This window comes from Prunus avium, chromosome 4 (assembly GCF_965620075.1).
Source record: "Prunus avium chromosome 4, drPruAviu1.hap1.1, whole genome shotgun sequence".
Classification (NCBI taxonomy): domain Eukaryota; kingdom Viridiplantae; phylum Streptophyta; class Magnoliopsida; order Rosales; family Rosaceae; genus Prunus; species Prunus avium.
In genome coordinates, this window is record NC_142287.1 from 18707302 (window position 1) to 18722804 (window position 15503).

The 15503-nt window shown below is 41.3% G+C and overlaps 2 protein-coding genes and 1 pseudogene across 4 annotated transcripts; all 3 read right to left on the reverse strand.

Moving 5' to 3' along the window:
* Nucleotides 1-1464: 1464 nt before the first annotated feature.
* Nucleotides 1465-3775, reverse strand: LOC110760605 (uncharacterized). The gene has a single exon (XM_021962908.2). It carries the CDS (start codon nt 3750-3752, stop codon nt 1656-1658), a length of 2097 nt encoding a protein of 698 aa, XP_021818600.2. The 5' UTR covers nt 3753-3775; the 3' UTR covers nt 1465-1655.
* An 847-nt stretch (nt 3776-4622) lies between these two features.
* Nucleotides 4623-7261, reverse strand: LOC110760506 (DNA-binding protein RHL1-like; annotated as a pseudogene). Its single transcript, XR_015835317.1, has 5 exons — nt 7103-7261; nt 6178-6583; nt 5982-6092; nt 5146-5232; nt 4623-5056 (listed from the first exon to the last, which is right to left on the reverse strand). The product of XR_015835317.1 is annotated as a DNA-binding protein RHL1-like (transcript).
* Nucleotides 7262-8903: 1642 nt separating this feature from the next.
* Nucleotides 8904-12623, reverse strand: LOC110760342 (plastid division protein CDP1, chloroplastic-like). Of its 2 annotated transcripts, none has more exons than XM_088251746.1 (9): nt 12523-12623; nt 12304-12426; nt 11580-11948; nt 11301-11396; nt 11023-11142; nt 10744-10809; nt 9887-10660; nt 9461-9651; nt 8904-9340 (listed from the first exon to the last, which is right to left on the reverse strand). In XM_088251746.1, exons 1-9 carry the CDS (start codon nt 12535-12537, stop codon nt 9256-9258), a joined length of 1839 nt encoding a protein of 612 aa, XP_088107872.1. In that variant the 5' UTR covers nt 12538-12623; the 3' UTR covers nt 8904-9255. The 2 variants fall into 2 exon arrangements, with proteins under 2 accessions (XP_088107872.1, XP_088107873.1); XM_088251747.1 differs by having other exon boundaries at nt 12304-12440; nt 12523-12616.
* Between the last annotated feature and the right edge of the window lie 2880 nt (nt 12624-15503).

Here is a 15503-nt window from a genome sequence, read left to right on the forward strand (position 1 = left end):
TCACCAGGCTGTTGATCAGAGGATGGAGTGACTGACTTGACAGGGGTTTGATCATGCCTGTATATCATCAGTGCGCCTCTGGTCATACACAGCTCCACAGTGGTTGGGTCGGTGTTCGAATGCCCGAGCACTGTTTCACATTTCGGCTGGGAGGCTCTTTATCGACACCCAGGGTACCATATATGATCGGGTCGGTATAAAGGTAACCCAGCCCCTTATGGCCATGTGGTGTCCTCTAATGGGCTTGACTCATAGTGATGATATGAGCCATTAACAAAACTAGAAGAAGAAGCCCAAAAAAAAAAAAAACAGCCAGATTACAAAGACAAATAGGAAGAACCGAGAGAGAGAGAGAGGAGTTGAGAGGGGAGAGGGGCGAGGAAGATAGAGGTAACGGCGTCAGTTAAGAAAACAAATTTATTATAGGCAATGTGGCGTACTCTCATAAGCATTGGATTAATTAAATTTGAGATGAAAGAATATTTGAGGTGTCTTGTTGGAATAGAATTTGTTAGGTCAAGCCAAAGCATGACATTTTCCTGTCTTAGAGAAAGTATGTGTTGGATTTGTTAACTGAAACTAATGCTTGAGTGCAAGCATGTTCATACTCCTACTTTGCAGAATCGCAGGCATTTACCCGGTCGAGCATATCAAAGAATTGAGGGGTGATTAATTTACTTTTCTAATAGTCTATGATGGTAAGTCAATTTATGCATTTACCCGATGCATGCATAAAATATAATCCATGATCAACTTATGAAATCATAGACAAACCAAGAGAATAAGAGGAGCAACGTGAACCCTGACGAATATATTTTAGGGTAAGCAATTCAGGTTCGTTGCCCATGTCAAAATTTGTCGCAAATAATTACGCAAGGGTAACTTTTTCCTGCATATGTTTAAAAATATTTTATATTAGCTAGATATCCAAGATATGGCTGTGTAAAAGGAAATGATCTTGGAACACATTCCTGCGAGTTTTAAGTTGACATCTGGAGATGTTTTTCCTTCATCTATCATCCCTAACCTTTGACAAAATTTTCTCATCTTGCATCATCAAAATCATCCAAAGGTATAAGAATGCTACGTCACCTGAGTCTGGTTCGGGGTCCTAAACAATGCCTGTAGTCCTATATGCTCGTTCAATTTGTAGGATTCAAAAATTTTCGAAGGTCCACTCAATTATTTGGGGTAATAAAATGGTAATTACCAAATATTATATGTCAAGTTGATCAAAATGGAATATATGATATGATCACGGTTCCTTAGGGCTTATTCTAATGACTAAAACACAATCTCAATGGGAGAAAAACGGCATAACATTAAAACTCAATGCTAGTTACAAGTATTATTCTCATGCACTTCAGGTCATTTTGGTCAAGATACCAGAAGCACATGATTAATCCGAAATTCATGCAACCATATAGTAAATCAAAGCAACTATGTACGTGAAATCTTAATATTTTTCATTCGTTAAAGAAAAAATCAAATGACCAGTACAGTACTTACAAGAAAATGCAGGAGGGGTTCTAATTGGCCCAAATTATTGATTACAAATACACTTGTTCAACAACGGAAACAATGCCAGAAAGAATTATCCAAAATCAAGACGAAGTAGTAATTCAAACTTATTCAAATCATTGGTGAGCGCATGCTCAGTAGTGCTTTGGTGGTGGAGGTGATTTGTAGTAATATTGGGGAGGTGGTGGAGACTTCAATGGAGGAGGGGGAGAGTTGTAGTGGTATGTATGGGCAGGTGATGGCGATGGTGGTGGTGGAGATTTGTAGAGATAAGGAGGAGGAGGAGAAGGTGATGGAGGTGGTGGAGATTTGTAGATATAGGGAGGGGGAGGTGACGGCGATGGAGGTGGGGGTGACTTGTACACATATGGTGGAGGCGGGGATGGTGAGGGAGGTGGAGGGGATTTATAAATGTAGGGAGGTGGAGGTGATGGGGATGGAGGTGGTGGAGATTTGTAAAGATAAGGAGGGGGTGGTGATGGAGAAGGGGGAGGTGGGGACTTGTAGATGTACGGTGGAGGTGGTGAATGAGAAGGTGGTGGTGGAGATTTGTAAATATAAGGAGGTGGAGGTGATGGGGATGGTGGTGGTGGAGATTTGTAGACATAAGGAGGTGGAGGTGATGCAGAAGGTGGTGGTGGTGATTTATAAATGTAAGGAGGAGGTGGGGATGGAGAAGGTGGTGGGGGTGACTTGTAGAGATAAGGAGGGGGAGGCGATGGAGATGGCGGTGGTGGTGACTTGTACACATAGGGAGGTGGGGGTGATGGAGATGGAGGAGGAGGTGACTTGTAAATGTATGGTGGAGGAGGTGAGGGTGAGGGTGGTGGTGGGGACTTGTAAATGTAAGGTGGGGGAGGTGATGGAGATGGAGGAGGAGGTGACTTGTAAATGTATGGTGGAGGAGGTGATGGAGAGGGTGGTGGTGGTGATTTATAAATGTAAGGAGGAGGTGGGGATGGAGAAGGTGGTGGGGGTGACTTGTAGAGATAAGGAGGGGGAGGTGATGGAGATGGGGGTGGTGGTGACTTGTACACATAGGGAGGTGGGGGTGATGGAGATGGAGGAGGAGGTGACTTGTAAATGTATGGTGGAGGAGGTGAGGGTGAGGGTGGTGGTGGGGAATTGTAAACGTAAGGTGGGGGAGGTGATGGAGATGGAGGAGGAGGTGACTTGTAAATGTATGGTGGAGGAGGTGATGGAGAGGGTGGTGGTGGTGATGGGGATGGGGGAGGTGGTGACTTGTAAATGTATGGTGGAGGAGGTGATGGTGAAGGTGGTGGGGGGGATTTGTACACATAAGGAGGAGGAGGTGATGGAGATGGGGGTGGTGGTGACTTGTAAACATATGGTGGAGGAGGTGATGGCGAAGGTGGTGGTGGTGATTTGTAGACATAAGGAGGAGGAGGTGATGGAGATGGAGGTGGTGGTGACTTGTAGACATAAGGTGGAGGAGGTGATGGAGATGGGGGTGGTGGTGACTTGTAAATGTAAGGAGAAGGAGGGGATGGAGAAGGTGGTGGTGGTGACTTGTAGACATAAGGTGGAGGAGGTGAAGGAGATGGAGGGGGTGGTGACTTGTAAACATATGGGGGAGGAGGTGATGGTGAGGGTGGTGGTGGTGATTTATAAATGTAAGGTGGAGGTGGGGATGGAGAAGGAGGTGGTGGTGACTTGTAGACATAAGGAGGGGGAGGTGATGGAGATGGTGGAGGAGGGGACTTGTAAATGTAAGGAGGAGGTGGAGAAGGAGAGGGAGGTGGAGGTGACTTGTAGATATAAGGAGGGGGAGGAGATTTAGATGGTGGTGGTGGAGATTTGTAAACATACGGCGGCGGTGGTGATGGAGATGGTGGAGGTGGAGATTTATAAACATACGGAGGAGGCAGTGATGGGGATGGTGGAGGTGGAGATTTGTATAAGTAAGCAGGAGGTGGTGGAGACTTGTACACATAAGGTGATGGAGACTTGGATGGTGGTGGTGGGGACTTGTGGTAATAATGAGGGGTTGGTGACTTGTGGTGATAATATGGTGGTGTTTTTACATACTTTGGAAGTGGAGGAGCCTTATAAGGGTATGGAGGGTAGTGCACTGATGGAAGCTTGAATGGTGGCGGCGGCGAAGCATAAATATAAGGCTTCCTATAATCAGCAGCAACACTAACTGCAATGAGGCAGAATGCCACAGCATAAACCAGAGGCAAATGCCTCGGCTGTAAAGAGGTTCCCATTTCTAGCAATTCAGGTCTTATTGCTAGAGGATGTATTTCCTAGAAGTATTGTTTGGAGTGAGTTGCTTGGTATGAATGAGAGCAAACCCTTTTTATAGCAATCTCTGCAATCATTTGGATTTGAGTGCAGAATTGTTTGTTAAATATAACAGGCTGGATAGATGCTTTAGGTTTCTTGGACAGGATTTTTGTAGTTTTTAAAATTCTAGTTGTTCTTATTCCATCGTTGACGAGCCAATGTCGTCTCCCACTAAGTTTTAAGTTCTTTTATTCCCTCATGGAGGCCCTGAACAAGTCAAGATGCATAGCTGGTAAAAGCGTGTTGGGAGCAGACATGTACTGTACAGCTTTGAACAACTCCAGCAATAAGTAGAAATGGTGAAGCATGAGTATGATAAGATCGAAATTCATTCTTACATTCTGGCTAGCATTATCAACTATGGAGTTTCATAATTGCCAATTGCAATGGGATGATTAATTAATTATTGCATAATTTGCCTTGATGATTTTCAATTTGTCTGATTTTTTGCAAGGATGATCTATGAATGAAGACTTGAAAAATAGACAGTTTGGAACGTTGAAAAAAAATTAGTAAGATACCCAAAAGAGTGTCCTTCAAATAAAATAATTTGAGGTATAATTTGAGGGATACCTCAATGAAAGGAGACTGACATATATATAATAAATGAAGTTTTTATATCTATTTCTACTTGCCTTATAATAAGTGACGTCAGAATGGACATTGAGCATCAGTGCCCTTTGTAACTATTTGCAAAATGTTTCATCTATTTTTTTCCCTTTTTCTTTTGGATGATAAGAACTACTTACTCATAGGTATATCAGATAGGTCTGAAAAGGCAAATATGGTAATGCAGCACAAATGAAAAATATATATTTTGTTTCCAATATTATCATTCAGAGATGGCCTCAGCACCTGTAAGGTACATTGTGTGGGTGTGTGTGTTTGTATGTTCCTGTACAAATATGTGTACGTATATATGTATCTACTTTGCATATTTAGTATGTGTGTACTTAATTCCCCCAGCTTCTGATCTCTTATGACAGTATCTACTGAGTGCAATAAAATGTTTAGGCCAGTACTTGAATCGTTTTCCGCCAGTTCTTGATGAATGTCGAACAGGTGTTGCTCTCATCGAATCCTTGTTTCCATCATCTGATACATTATCTTCAACCTTAACATTTGGGGAATGTTCTACATATGTAGTTTCATTTTTACGATCACTTTGCTTGTTTGCAGATGTTGAACCTGCACCACCTTTAAAGTCATATTCTGCGTGTTGTCCCTGAAACCAACAAATTCCTGAGAGTGGATCATCAAAAAATGATATGTACATTTTATCAACACGACGGACTTATATGAACAGAAACTAACCTCAGTAAGTTCCTTAGGGAAATCAAGTTGGGCTTCTTCGGGGTTCTCTGCTTGTGTCCCAATCCACCAAGCATCGGAAAATACGATCTGGGGCATGAAAAGCTAATGCTGAGATATATATATATATGTGTGTAAAAAATGCTTTGAGAAACTCAGTTTCATATAACAAGCACATGGCCATAGACAAACAAAACAAAAGATGTGGATTTTTTGGAAAGGGGCTGCAAAATGGCGTTACCACACTCTGTAAGAAGCACAAGAGGAAGATTCTTGGTGGAAGTTTTATGAAACAATAGCTCTGAAACATTATGTACACAAAGTATAAAAGCACACAAAGAGAGGAGTTGCAAGCATAGGGTAATTAGTATGAATACAATGAAGACATGCTATTTCAATCAACCCAAAAGATACAAAAATAAAATTATGTAGTTCTTCTGCCTTATGAGATGCAACTTTCAGAGTACAAGTTTCCACGAAATATCAGCTTTGCAGTTCTTTTGCCTCATTCTCAACCAACTAATACTTAGTTCTATTAGTCTTAACTGAATCATTTACCAGTTAAAAACAAGTAGCAATTCTAACTTATTCAGACATGCAAGTATTGACTTCTAATAACCCTCAAAAGAAAATCATTAGAAAATAGAAAAGAATTCAAATGATATGATAAAAGGTCAAGCTGTCTTCAAATTTATATCATAATTTACAGTTCTGCACTGATCATCAACCAAGCCTATGAACAAAATGGTATAAGATATGCATCTTTCTACGACCCCAAATATATTTGAAATAGAAACTTAACAATCAATGCGGCAAACAGACTGTAGAAAGTAGCTGACCATATTATCCAAGTAGTCCTCGCACATGACACTCTTCCCACCCCTAGGGAACTGCATAGTCAGATACCTCTTCTTGGGGAACACAATAGTCCCAAACAACTTCATCCGACCCTGAAAACCCCAAAATTAAAATTTTTCTCAGAAACAAAACAAGCAAAATGAAATTAGAAAAGGATGAAGGATGAAAGTAGTAGACCTGAGGGAAATCGAGGTATAACACGGGGTTTTTGGTGCCTAAATCCTTGAGCTCACCGATCTTACCGCCTCCAATGGGGGCAAGGAGGCCAGGGAAGGAGAAGAGGAACCTGTTCTTTCGCTGAGATTTCTTGAGAATGTCTTTGCCATGGTGCTTAACAACAGTGTTTGGGGGGGGGGGGGGGGGGGGTGAGAGGCGCGTGGGGCTTAGCAGGGACCTCTGAGAGTAGGTTGTTGGAGAAGGCGAGGGCTTTGAGCCTCTTGCGCTGTGTCACCTCTGGGTTTGGATCCTCTTCGTCTTTGCGCTTCTTCTTCGATGACGAGGTTCGCGCCGGACTTTTCTCTTTTTCTGTCTGTCTGCTCCTCCGACTATTATATGATATTGATTTGTAGGGTTTTTGTTGACTTCAGAAGGAAGGCGGGAAGCAGAGAAAAACTCCAACTTTATCCTTATTATCCTTTTATTTTATTTGATAATTTAACGTTTAACGGTAGCAATCATTTGATAATATAAATTTTAACGGTAGGGAGGGAAGGAATCATTTGATAAATCAACCAAAAAATAGAAGCCCCCCGGTTTTTGGGCTCTAATCAGATTGTTACAAAATTGCTGTTGGCTCCGTATTCAACGTGCATAATCTGTCAACCATGCCCTTAGCTTCTCTATTGCAAGAGCTTATATTTGTATTCTGGACACCCTTCAAAATCACTTCATCATGTATGAAAACAATCTCATAAACAAATTAATGGATCCCCAAACACCACCCAATGTGGCAAACGGCAGGGAAAATTCTGAGCGCTCAAATGCTCTACCACAGTTATAATCAGTGAAGAATTGGAGAATATCATGTTGTTTTGGGCATCTTGCCATAAAACATTATAGGCAGGTGACTTCAAATGAACAGCTATTGTCCAAGCTAATTTACAAGGCCCCTCTGTTTGAAGACGTCAAGCATCGCAACCCCTATTTTTGCTGGAGACTCCACCACTGTCACCCCAGCTTCCCTAAGGGTCTTCATTTTGTCTTGTGCTGTAACCTTCCCCCCTGACACAATAGCTGCACAAGCAGATGCCACCAATGACATGTATCATGCTATGAGAATGATATGAAACCACACTCAACCATAGACAATGAGAGAAAGAGATCATCTACCTCCAGCATGACCCATACGACGGCCAGGAGGAGCAGTTAGTCCAGCAATAAAAGCAACAATAGGCTTCTCAGTTCTACTTTCCTGTTTGATTGGTCAGATAATCAGTTGCCACCCATATACAGACAACAGATAAAGATGGTAGCAGTGAAGCTAACTGTGAGAATTTACGATGCTGAGAGTCGAGTGTGTGTGTGTGTGGGGGGCAGAGCCGGTCCTGGGTTTTCTAAGGCCCAGGGCAAATTTTTAGAATGTGCCCAAATTACAAACAAAAAATTTGTCAACAAATTAATTTTATTAGGTAACATTTTTTTAATTTTTATAAAAACACAAACAATAACAATAAAACTAATGAACAAAGAATAGTAAAATTTGAATTTTGAGCATTTTTTTCTTCAACTCGAAATTTCAAATTTCCAATTGTAAAGAACGAGAATCTTTGTTGAGTTTTTTGCTAAAACAAATAAATAAAAAAGAAAAATACGTTAACAAAGATGTCTCTTACAAAAATCCTATTATACATCTATTTATTAAAAAACAAATGACACAAAGAAAAGACTTTCAAATTGCTAAAGCTTCTGATGTGTGTTGCTGCCACTACCAAGTCTTTTTTTTGGCTAAGATAAGAACGTTTGTTTAGGTTTTTTTTTTTTTGTTTGTTAAGAACTCTTTGTTTCCATATGTTTAGTTTCATTAATTTTTGTTTTTTGAAATATTATATTATATAATTTATATTTAGTTTCCTAGAGAATCTCAAAGAGGTTTGGTGCTGCCATGATTAATGATTACGGGTACTTTCTTCTAGGACATTGACAGTTTGGGGGTTTTTTTTTTTGGTCAATGTAATAAATACATAGGCTAAAAAAATCATATTTTTGTGCCCCCCACAATTTTGGGCCCCGGCTGTGGCCCTGGTGGCCCTGGGCCAGGGCCGGCTCTATGTGGGGGGGTTGGGACTCTTTCCTTAAATGGAAAGGGAAAGGGAAGAGACCATTTCTTTTACAACTAACTGAAAATAAATCAAGTATTTATCTTAAAATGTTCATCTAAAATTAAATATGTGGATCAATTGATTCTTCAAAAGGTAAGGGTCAACAAAAAGATAATTCTCTCCGGTGATCCCCCTAGCAAAACTCAGTTCTTGACTCGTAGAGCATACTTACGAGTACTATTTTATAAATAGAAATGCTAAAAGGGTTTATCAAACTTTCTACTCTGCTCAAAGGGTTGGGGTGAAAGATAGTGGAATTGTTACCTTTATCAATGCAGCAGCATCCTCTTCTGCAGTCCCACCTATCTCTCCAATAAGAATGATAACGTCTTCAACCTCCCGCAACGAAGAAATAATATTTTCTTAACCTAGCTAAAATCACACATGATTAAGTAGTGAAGTGCAATTAGCAACGTCAAAAGTGTTACAACTTACAACACAAGCTTAAATTTACATCATTTCATCGAAAAAATTAATATATATAAAATTAAAATTAAAATAAAAACAATGGCTTCAGTTCAGGCCCAAATAAACAATAAGCACTCAGACCCAAAAAAAACAAAAACTAAAATAAGCACACTTAGATGACATATCGGATCCTCATTGAGTTAGATAATCTGTACAGTAGTCCGATAGTTGATGTCAAACAATTCAATTTCAATTAGCCTTAAATGCCTCTAGTAATCGGAGACAACGACACAGAGGAAAGGAAACCAATAACTATTTTCCACTCATTCTATTTCAGCTACAAGTAAAAGTTATCAACATCAACAAAACTAAACCCAATTGCAATTTTAGAATTCTGCCAAAAACCTCCTAAATTTAGATCCACATTTCTAATTAGTTAAGAAAAATTATAGATGCGAGGAACCAAGTTAGCAAAGCATAATTCGGTGTGGCAGCTGCTGGTTAATGCATTCCAGTAACTAGGCCAGTGTTATGATGGTGTCTGCACTTCCCCTTCACAGAACCTCCATGAACCATCTGCTTGCCTTCTTAGAACATACCAAATTTTATACGTGCTGCAATCAATCCAAGAAAAAAGAAGTCAAATATCAAATTTAACATTAAAAACATGCAAACCAAAATCTAATACTCAAATACAGATTATCCATTAAATACACATCATAAATTCAACTCACCTGTAATAACTTGGGTTATTTGGTTCAGATTCATTAACAAGTTCAGCTGCTTCCTCCAGGACAGCCTCGATTTCTGCTCTCTCTCCTCCAACTTCATCTGATAAAATTTCAGCTCGCAGGACAGACAATTGTAGCAAAACAAATCTCCAATAACAAGACCTCGCTTTTGCAGCATCAGCCAAAGCCTGCCACTGTGAACCATGCACGCGAAAGTAACCAAACAAATACGTAGAGTAAAGCAGTAAACTTAAATGAAGCATCAACGAAAAGAAAACATGTAAAAGTAAGTTACCCAACTTATTACAATAAAATGTTTGTGACATATCCAACTTATTCCATGTCATAAGTATTCATAGACTGAACTTTGTTAAGATTATACAATTTAAATAACAATATCAAATATTCAAAAACCTCCACAAATTATACCTGAACAAGCATTGACTGATCAAGGATTTCAAAGAGGCTATCAATTTCATGGCTAGGCCCCAGAGCTTCAGCTTTAATTGCTTGCCATTGCTTCACAAGGTCTTCAGCTTCTTCAATAGACATTAGCCTCCGGAACACAGCTGTTGAAGAAGACAGATATGAAATTTGTGGATTTTCAGCATCTGAGCAGGTCCTGACCTGCTTCATAAAAGTCACCAAAAACTTCTTAAGCCTGCCAGATAGTCCATTTCCCTTGATATAAGCAGGTACTAGACTAGAATCCACAGATGAATCAGTTGTCCAAGAAATGGAACTTGTGTGCGTATTTGGCTTACTAGGGCCCCATTTAGAAGCACTTCTCATCTTGTTTCCCTTCATGCCTGTTAACCTTAAGGAAGCAAAAACAATGCACCCCAGTACTGCCACAAAAGTGATCCTTCCCACCAAAACTCCTCTAGCAACCCAACCATTCCAAACTTTGTCATGGTGCGTGCCAAGATTCCTTTTCAATTGAACAGATGATGCACTAGCACTGCTTCCACTGCCAGTCTTGCCCAATATCAAGGGACTCTGAAGATCAGTTGGAGCCAGCTGCTTAACAGCTGCTCCAAGATGTTGAGAAGAGTTCATATGGGAAAGAGACTCATCGAAATCTCTCCGCTCTGACATGAGAGTAGTGGAAATTGGTCTGTGACTTAAAATAGGCAAATTCTGTGGAGCTACTTTGCTTTTCTTGCTCAAAGAAGTCCTCCTTTCACCACCAAAAAAGTTGGCCTGCAAGGGCATACATACATACATAAACCCTCTGGTAAAGTTAAAGCTATTATCCTTTAACAGTCCATTCTCGTGAATCTCACCAACGATGGAGGGCAATCTCGTGAGTCTGGAAACACAGCAAGGACAGCATCCTTCAGCCACATTTCCTGATCAAGTTCAGCAGGCAGTCCAACATGAGAAAATATTGACCTTTAAAACAAACATAAAGTTTGTGGTGAAATAAGTAGTGTGTGAAGTGGCACAATATAGAACACATTGAATTTTTCAGGACCTTCCCATTACCGATGTTTCAAAGTAAAGATAAGCATGCTCCTAATGACAGCTAAGATGAGAATTCCAGCACACAATAAGAGATATACCAATGTTTGATTTGCTCCACAAGTATGCTTAACTTCCTTCCCTGAGATTGGATTTCGTGCAGCAGAATTTGAATTTAATTCAAGCTTCTGAAGCTTTTCAACAACCATAGCCTCATTACCCTGGAAACCGAGGTATCACCAAGTATTCCATTGAGGAACACAAGAGAAGGATTGAATAAGAAAAAGGAAAAATAAATTCATAGTTTCTGCAAGATATCCAAAACTATTCTAATGAAACAGCACAAGAAATAAAATTAGGAGGAAACTGAAAATTTTACCTGACCAAGAAGGAACAAGCAAAAAGTTTCCTCAAGTTTCAGATCAGTACCCTCTGATGCAATCAGACACTCGCATATAGTCTTTGCTTTGTCAATCTGCACAACCATATTATAAGGGCTGAAATTAACAAAATGGAACATGCAGCAACGCCCTCTGCCTCAAGTAAGAGAGAGAGAGAGAGAGAGAGAGAGAGAGAGAGAGAGAATTTGAAGATTACTATTTCAGCAGGCTTCATATTCAAAAATAATAATTTGGACATAGGAGCAGAAAGAATTTACCAATTCCTTTTGCTTGCTTGAAAACCCCAGGGAAATATGAGCTATCAACACCATGTAGAAACAATTAAAATCAATAACAACCCTTTGATTCTGTGATTCAAGTGATTTCTTATTCTTCCTTGTAATAGCTAAGTCATCCCATGGAAGAAGATCAACTATCTCCGACGCCATTAGTCTATTAAATGCTTGGCTCAAGAAGCATGGCCAGTCTTGAACTCGACACGACGTTTCCACACCAAGCCCCTGTCTGACCAATTCACGCAAGGCTGCAATTGCTCCTCTTCTTCTTTCAGCATTCTCAGGTGAGTGAGGCATGCCTAGCAATTCCAATGTGCAAGCAGGTGCAAGCTCCTCCAAAGATTCTTCTATCTATAAAAAATGACCAACATGTGCTTACTTTAGGGCAAGTACAGGCATGGAATAAAGTTAAATGCTGTCTAACAGAAATTTGTCACATTTTAGAATTTTCAACCACCAGGTCAATCTGACTAAGAACAACTTAACTTCTCAACATTTGGTCCACCATACTTTGTTTTCTGATGTAGATATATGTTCTCTACTATGCAAAACAAACACTAAGATACAGTCAGATGATTTGAATTCTAATAGTTCCATTTCAGAGCGACAGACCAGATTCCAATTAGTGGATTGAACCAGTAAATGCCATGAAAAAATATCAGATTAAAAAAATTGACACAAAAGCACATAGAAGATGAGAGATCACCTGAGATAACAATGCTATTTTCCCAAGAGACTTTTTACTCCTTAGAAGACTCTGTGCACGAGCGAGAGCTTCAAATCCTTGGGACACCTTGTTCTTCTCAAAACCAATCTTTGCAGTTCCACACTTCAAGAAAGCACCTAGGATAAGAAAAGGAGGCATAACAATGCTGAAACAAAACGAACGGTACAATATCCTGACCTCTTTGCTGATATGTCTTACCTCCGCTAGTGCCATAGAAAGAAGAAGATCATGAACATACGGCTTAGCATCTGGATGCTGAACAGCTACACGACCAATATCTTGCACAAGCTTAAACCTCAATCACTAAGAACCATCTCACCGTCTTCTTCGCAAAAACCAATTAAAGAGACTAAATGCCAACCCGATGGGCATCTTCTTTTGCCCACGTTCAAACTGAGATCACTCCCAAGCAAGAGAACTACGCCGGAAATCTCCAACCATGGAGATTGAACTCCCACAACCCCCCAACCAAGCCACTCTAGCTTTTCTCTTCTCACACACAGTCTGGAAACTCCTCTGAGTTACTGGTCTCTTTGCTCAGCAAAACAGAGTACTTTACTCCCAGTTTTTCCTTAGCCCAGAACCACCAATCAGTCCACCCAGCCCCCAGCCTCCAAAACCTCCACCCCAACCAGATTTTCCACGTTTTCGCTCTTGTTTTTTCTCTTTCTTGTTGTGTTTGGCTTGATGGACATGGTTCCCTCGTCTCTTATGGCTCGAGCTTGGTAGCTTTGCTGCTGTGAATTTCTCTCTCTCTCTCTCTCCGACCATGGAGAATGAAGTGGAAGTTGCAGATCAGCTCACCATTCACCTTGAAAACAACCTGGACTTGGCAGAAGACAGGTGTGGCATTACTCTTGCCGGCTTCCTCATCACTGAGAAAGAACCTCAGATCGGTGGAGTGAAGAATGCCCTCCAACGTGAGTGGCGCAACATCGTACACTCGGACGATGTCAAGATTGCATGGGCTAGTCCCAATGTATATGTTATTACTGCTGCTTCTATTGTGGTGGCTAAGAAACTTATTGAGAAAGGTCCCTGGCATGTCAACGACGACGTTTTCTCCATCCAGCCATGGCCACAAAGCTTTGCACTTGCAGAAATTCATCCAAACAAAGCAACCTATTGGATACAAGCACATGGGATTCCCCTTGGTTTGATGACGGGGAGGAATGCTCGACTGATAGGAGAGAGAATTGGCTCTATTATTGGAGTTGAGGACCCTGCCACCAATGGAACCAGGAGCTTTTTACGGATGAGAATCGAGATTGACTCGACAAAACCACTTCAGCTTGGTTTCTGGTTACCCAGAGCAAACGAAGAGCGAACTTGGATCAACCTAAAATACGAGGGACTGCGGCGTTTCTGCTTCCGCTGTGGCAGACTTGGCCATGCAAATCTCTTGGGTAAGCCATGTGTTCGTACTCTTGGCACTGTTGTTGCTCAGGAAGGGATGAAGTATGGAGCGGAGCTGGCGGTGAGAGCCACTAGGGGGCCCTCTCCACTCTTCCCTGTAAAACACTCTCGTAGCACACCATTTTCTCAGTTGGTAGAGATGGAAGTTCTGGGAAAGCGGAGGACTGTGGAAGATGCTCGTCACCGGCCGAACCCGATTCCCTGGCAGTCGGCTGTTCCTCTCCGACCCGTTGGGAGTGCACGCGCGGACAGACTCGACAATGCTGACCACTTGCATTCGACTGGGGGACAACACGCTGATACGGTTCCCAATGGAGTGATGGGCTCACATCCTGTCGTGAAAGAATTTTTTTCAAATTCAATGGCCATTATCACGCATGCATGTTCCCCTAGTGCTTCAACTAAAGGACGAGTAGAGGAAGCTCTAGGCGTGCCAACTGAAACTAATACTGAGACCCTAAATGTTAATTTTTTATTGGGCCCCGCACTTTCCTTGGCTAGTGTCAGTAAAGACCCCACCCTTATTGGTGAGTCTGAGATTATTCATGCGGTTGTGGAAGATGTCGCACTCCACAAGACGACATCCTTGATTACTGAATCTGACCCCACAAAAGAGACGGAGCAGCCTACACAACAGAAACGTAGTAAGAAGAAATTTATCCTTGAAGGTGGCAACCCCCCGTCAAAAAGGAAAAAATTTCTTCCGTCGCTCAACCCAGGCTGCTCTCTAAAACTCACTAGAGGAACTGTGGGGGTTAGAGCTGGTGCTAAAGGGGGGCGCAAACGGGCACACGGCTCCACTGGTGTGGCTAAGTCTGCAATCAATGACTCATCGCTGTGTGAGGTAGTGGTGAGTCCATCCAAAGAGTTGGAAATCCTTGAACTGAGGGTTAAGAATGGTCTTATTGACGGCGGTGGTGGCTGGCCTTTGACAGCCACAAGAGGTCCATGAATCTACAATTTTGGAATTGTCATGGTTGGGGCATTTTCCTGACAATTCCTCACAGAAAGATGCTTTTATGCTCTATCAGCCCCTCTACTCTATGCCTCTGTCTTCTTTTTGGAGGTGTCAGCAACTATGCTTTTGTGCGTTTGTCTTTGTTTCCTACTGTGAATGTTCTCCTCCGATCCCTTGCGGCTTTGTCTCGTTGTTGGATCTTCTCCACCGTGTTACGTTCTGGTGCGTCTCTCCTCAGTAATACTATTGCTGTTGAGGATGCTTTTAAAGTGCTTTTGACACTTACCTCTCGGATTATGGTAGCGCTCTCTGTAGCTGTGATGGCGTATCCATCACCATCTTCCTCTCGGTTCTTTGGTTTCTGTGACTTCTCTGGTGGTTTTGGTCTTGCGTTGGGTGCCTTGCCAATTGGTTATTGGGGGTGCGGCTTTTCTCAGCTTCCTGTTTTACGGCTTTTCTTTTTGTTTCTTAGCGTTTGTTGTTCGTTTTAATTTGACTGGGTAAGAAGCTTGGTTCTAGCCTTGTACTGAGGTCTAGCTGCTTCTACCTGGTTCGTGTATTTCCGGCTCAGTTTGCAATCTATCCCGTTTTGGTTTCTTTGAAACCAAACATTGACCAAAAAAAAAAAGAATGAAGAAATCCAATATCATTATACCCACCTCCCAAAACAAAATCCTTTCTTCCTTTTTTTAAAAAATTAAACAAGAAAAAACTATTCTAAAATATTACGAATAAGATAATGTTACACACTTAATAAATGCAATTAGGCAACGTGTATCTACAAGAGGAATCCACAACGAAAAGT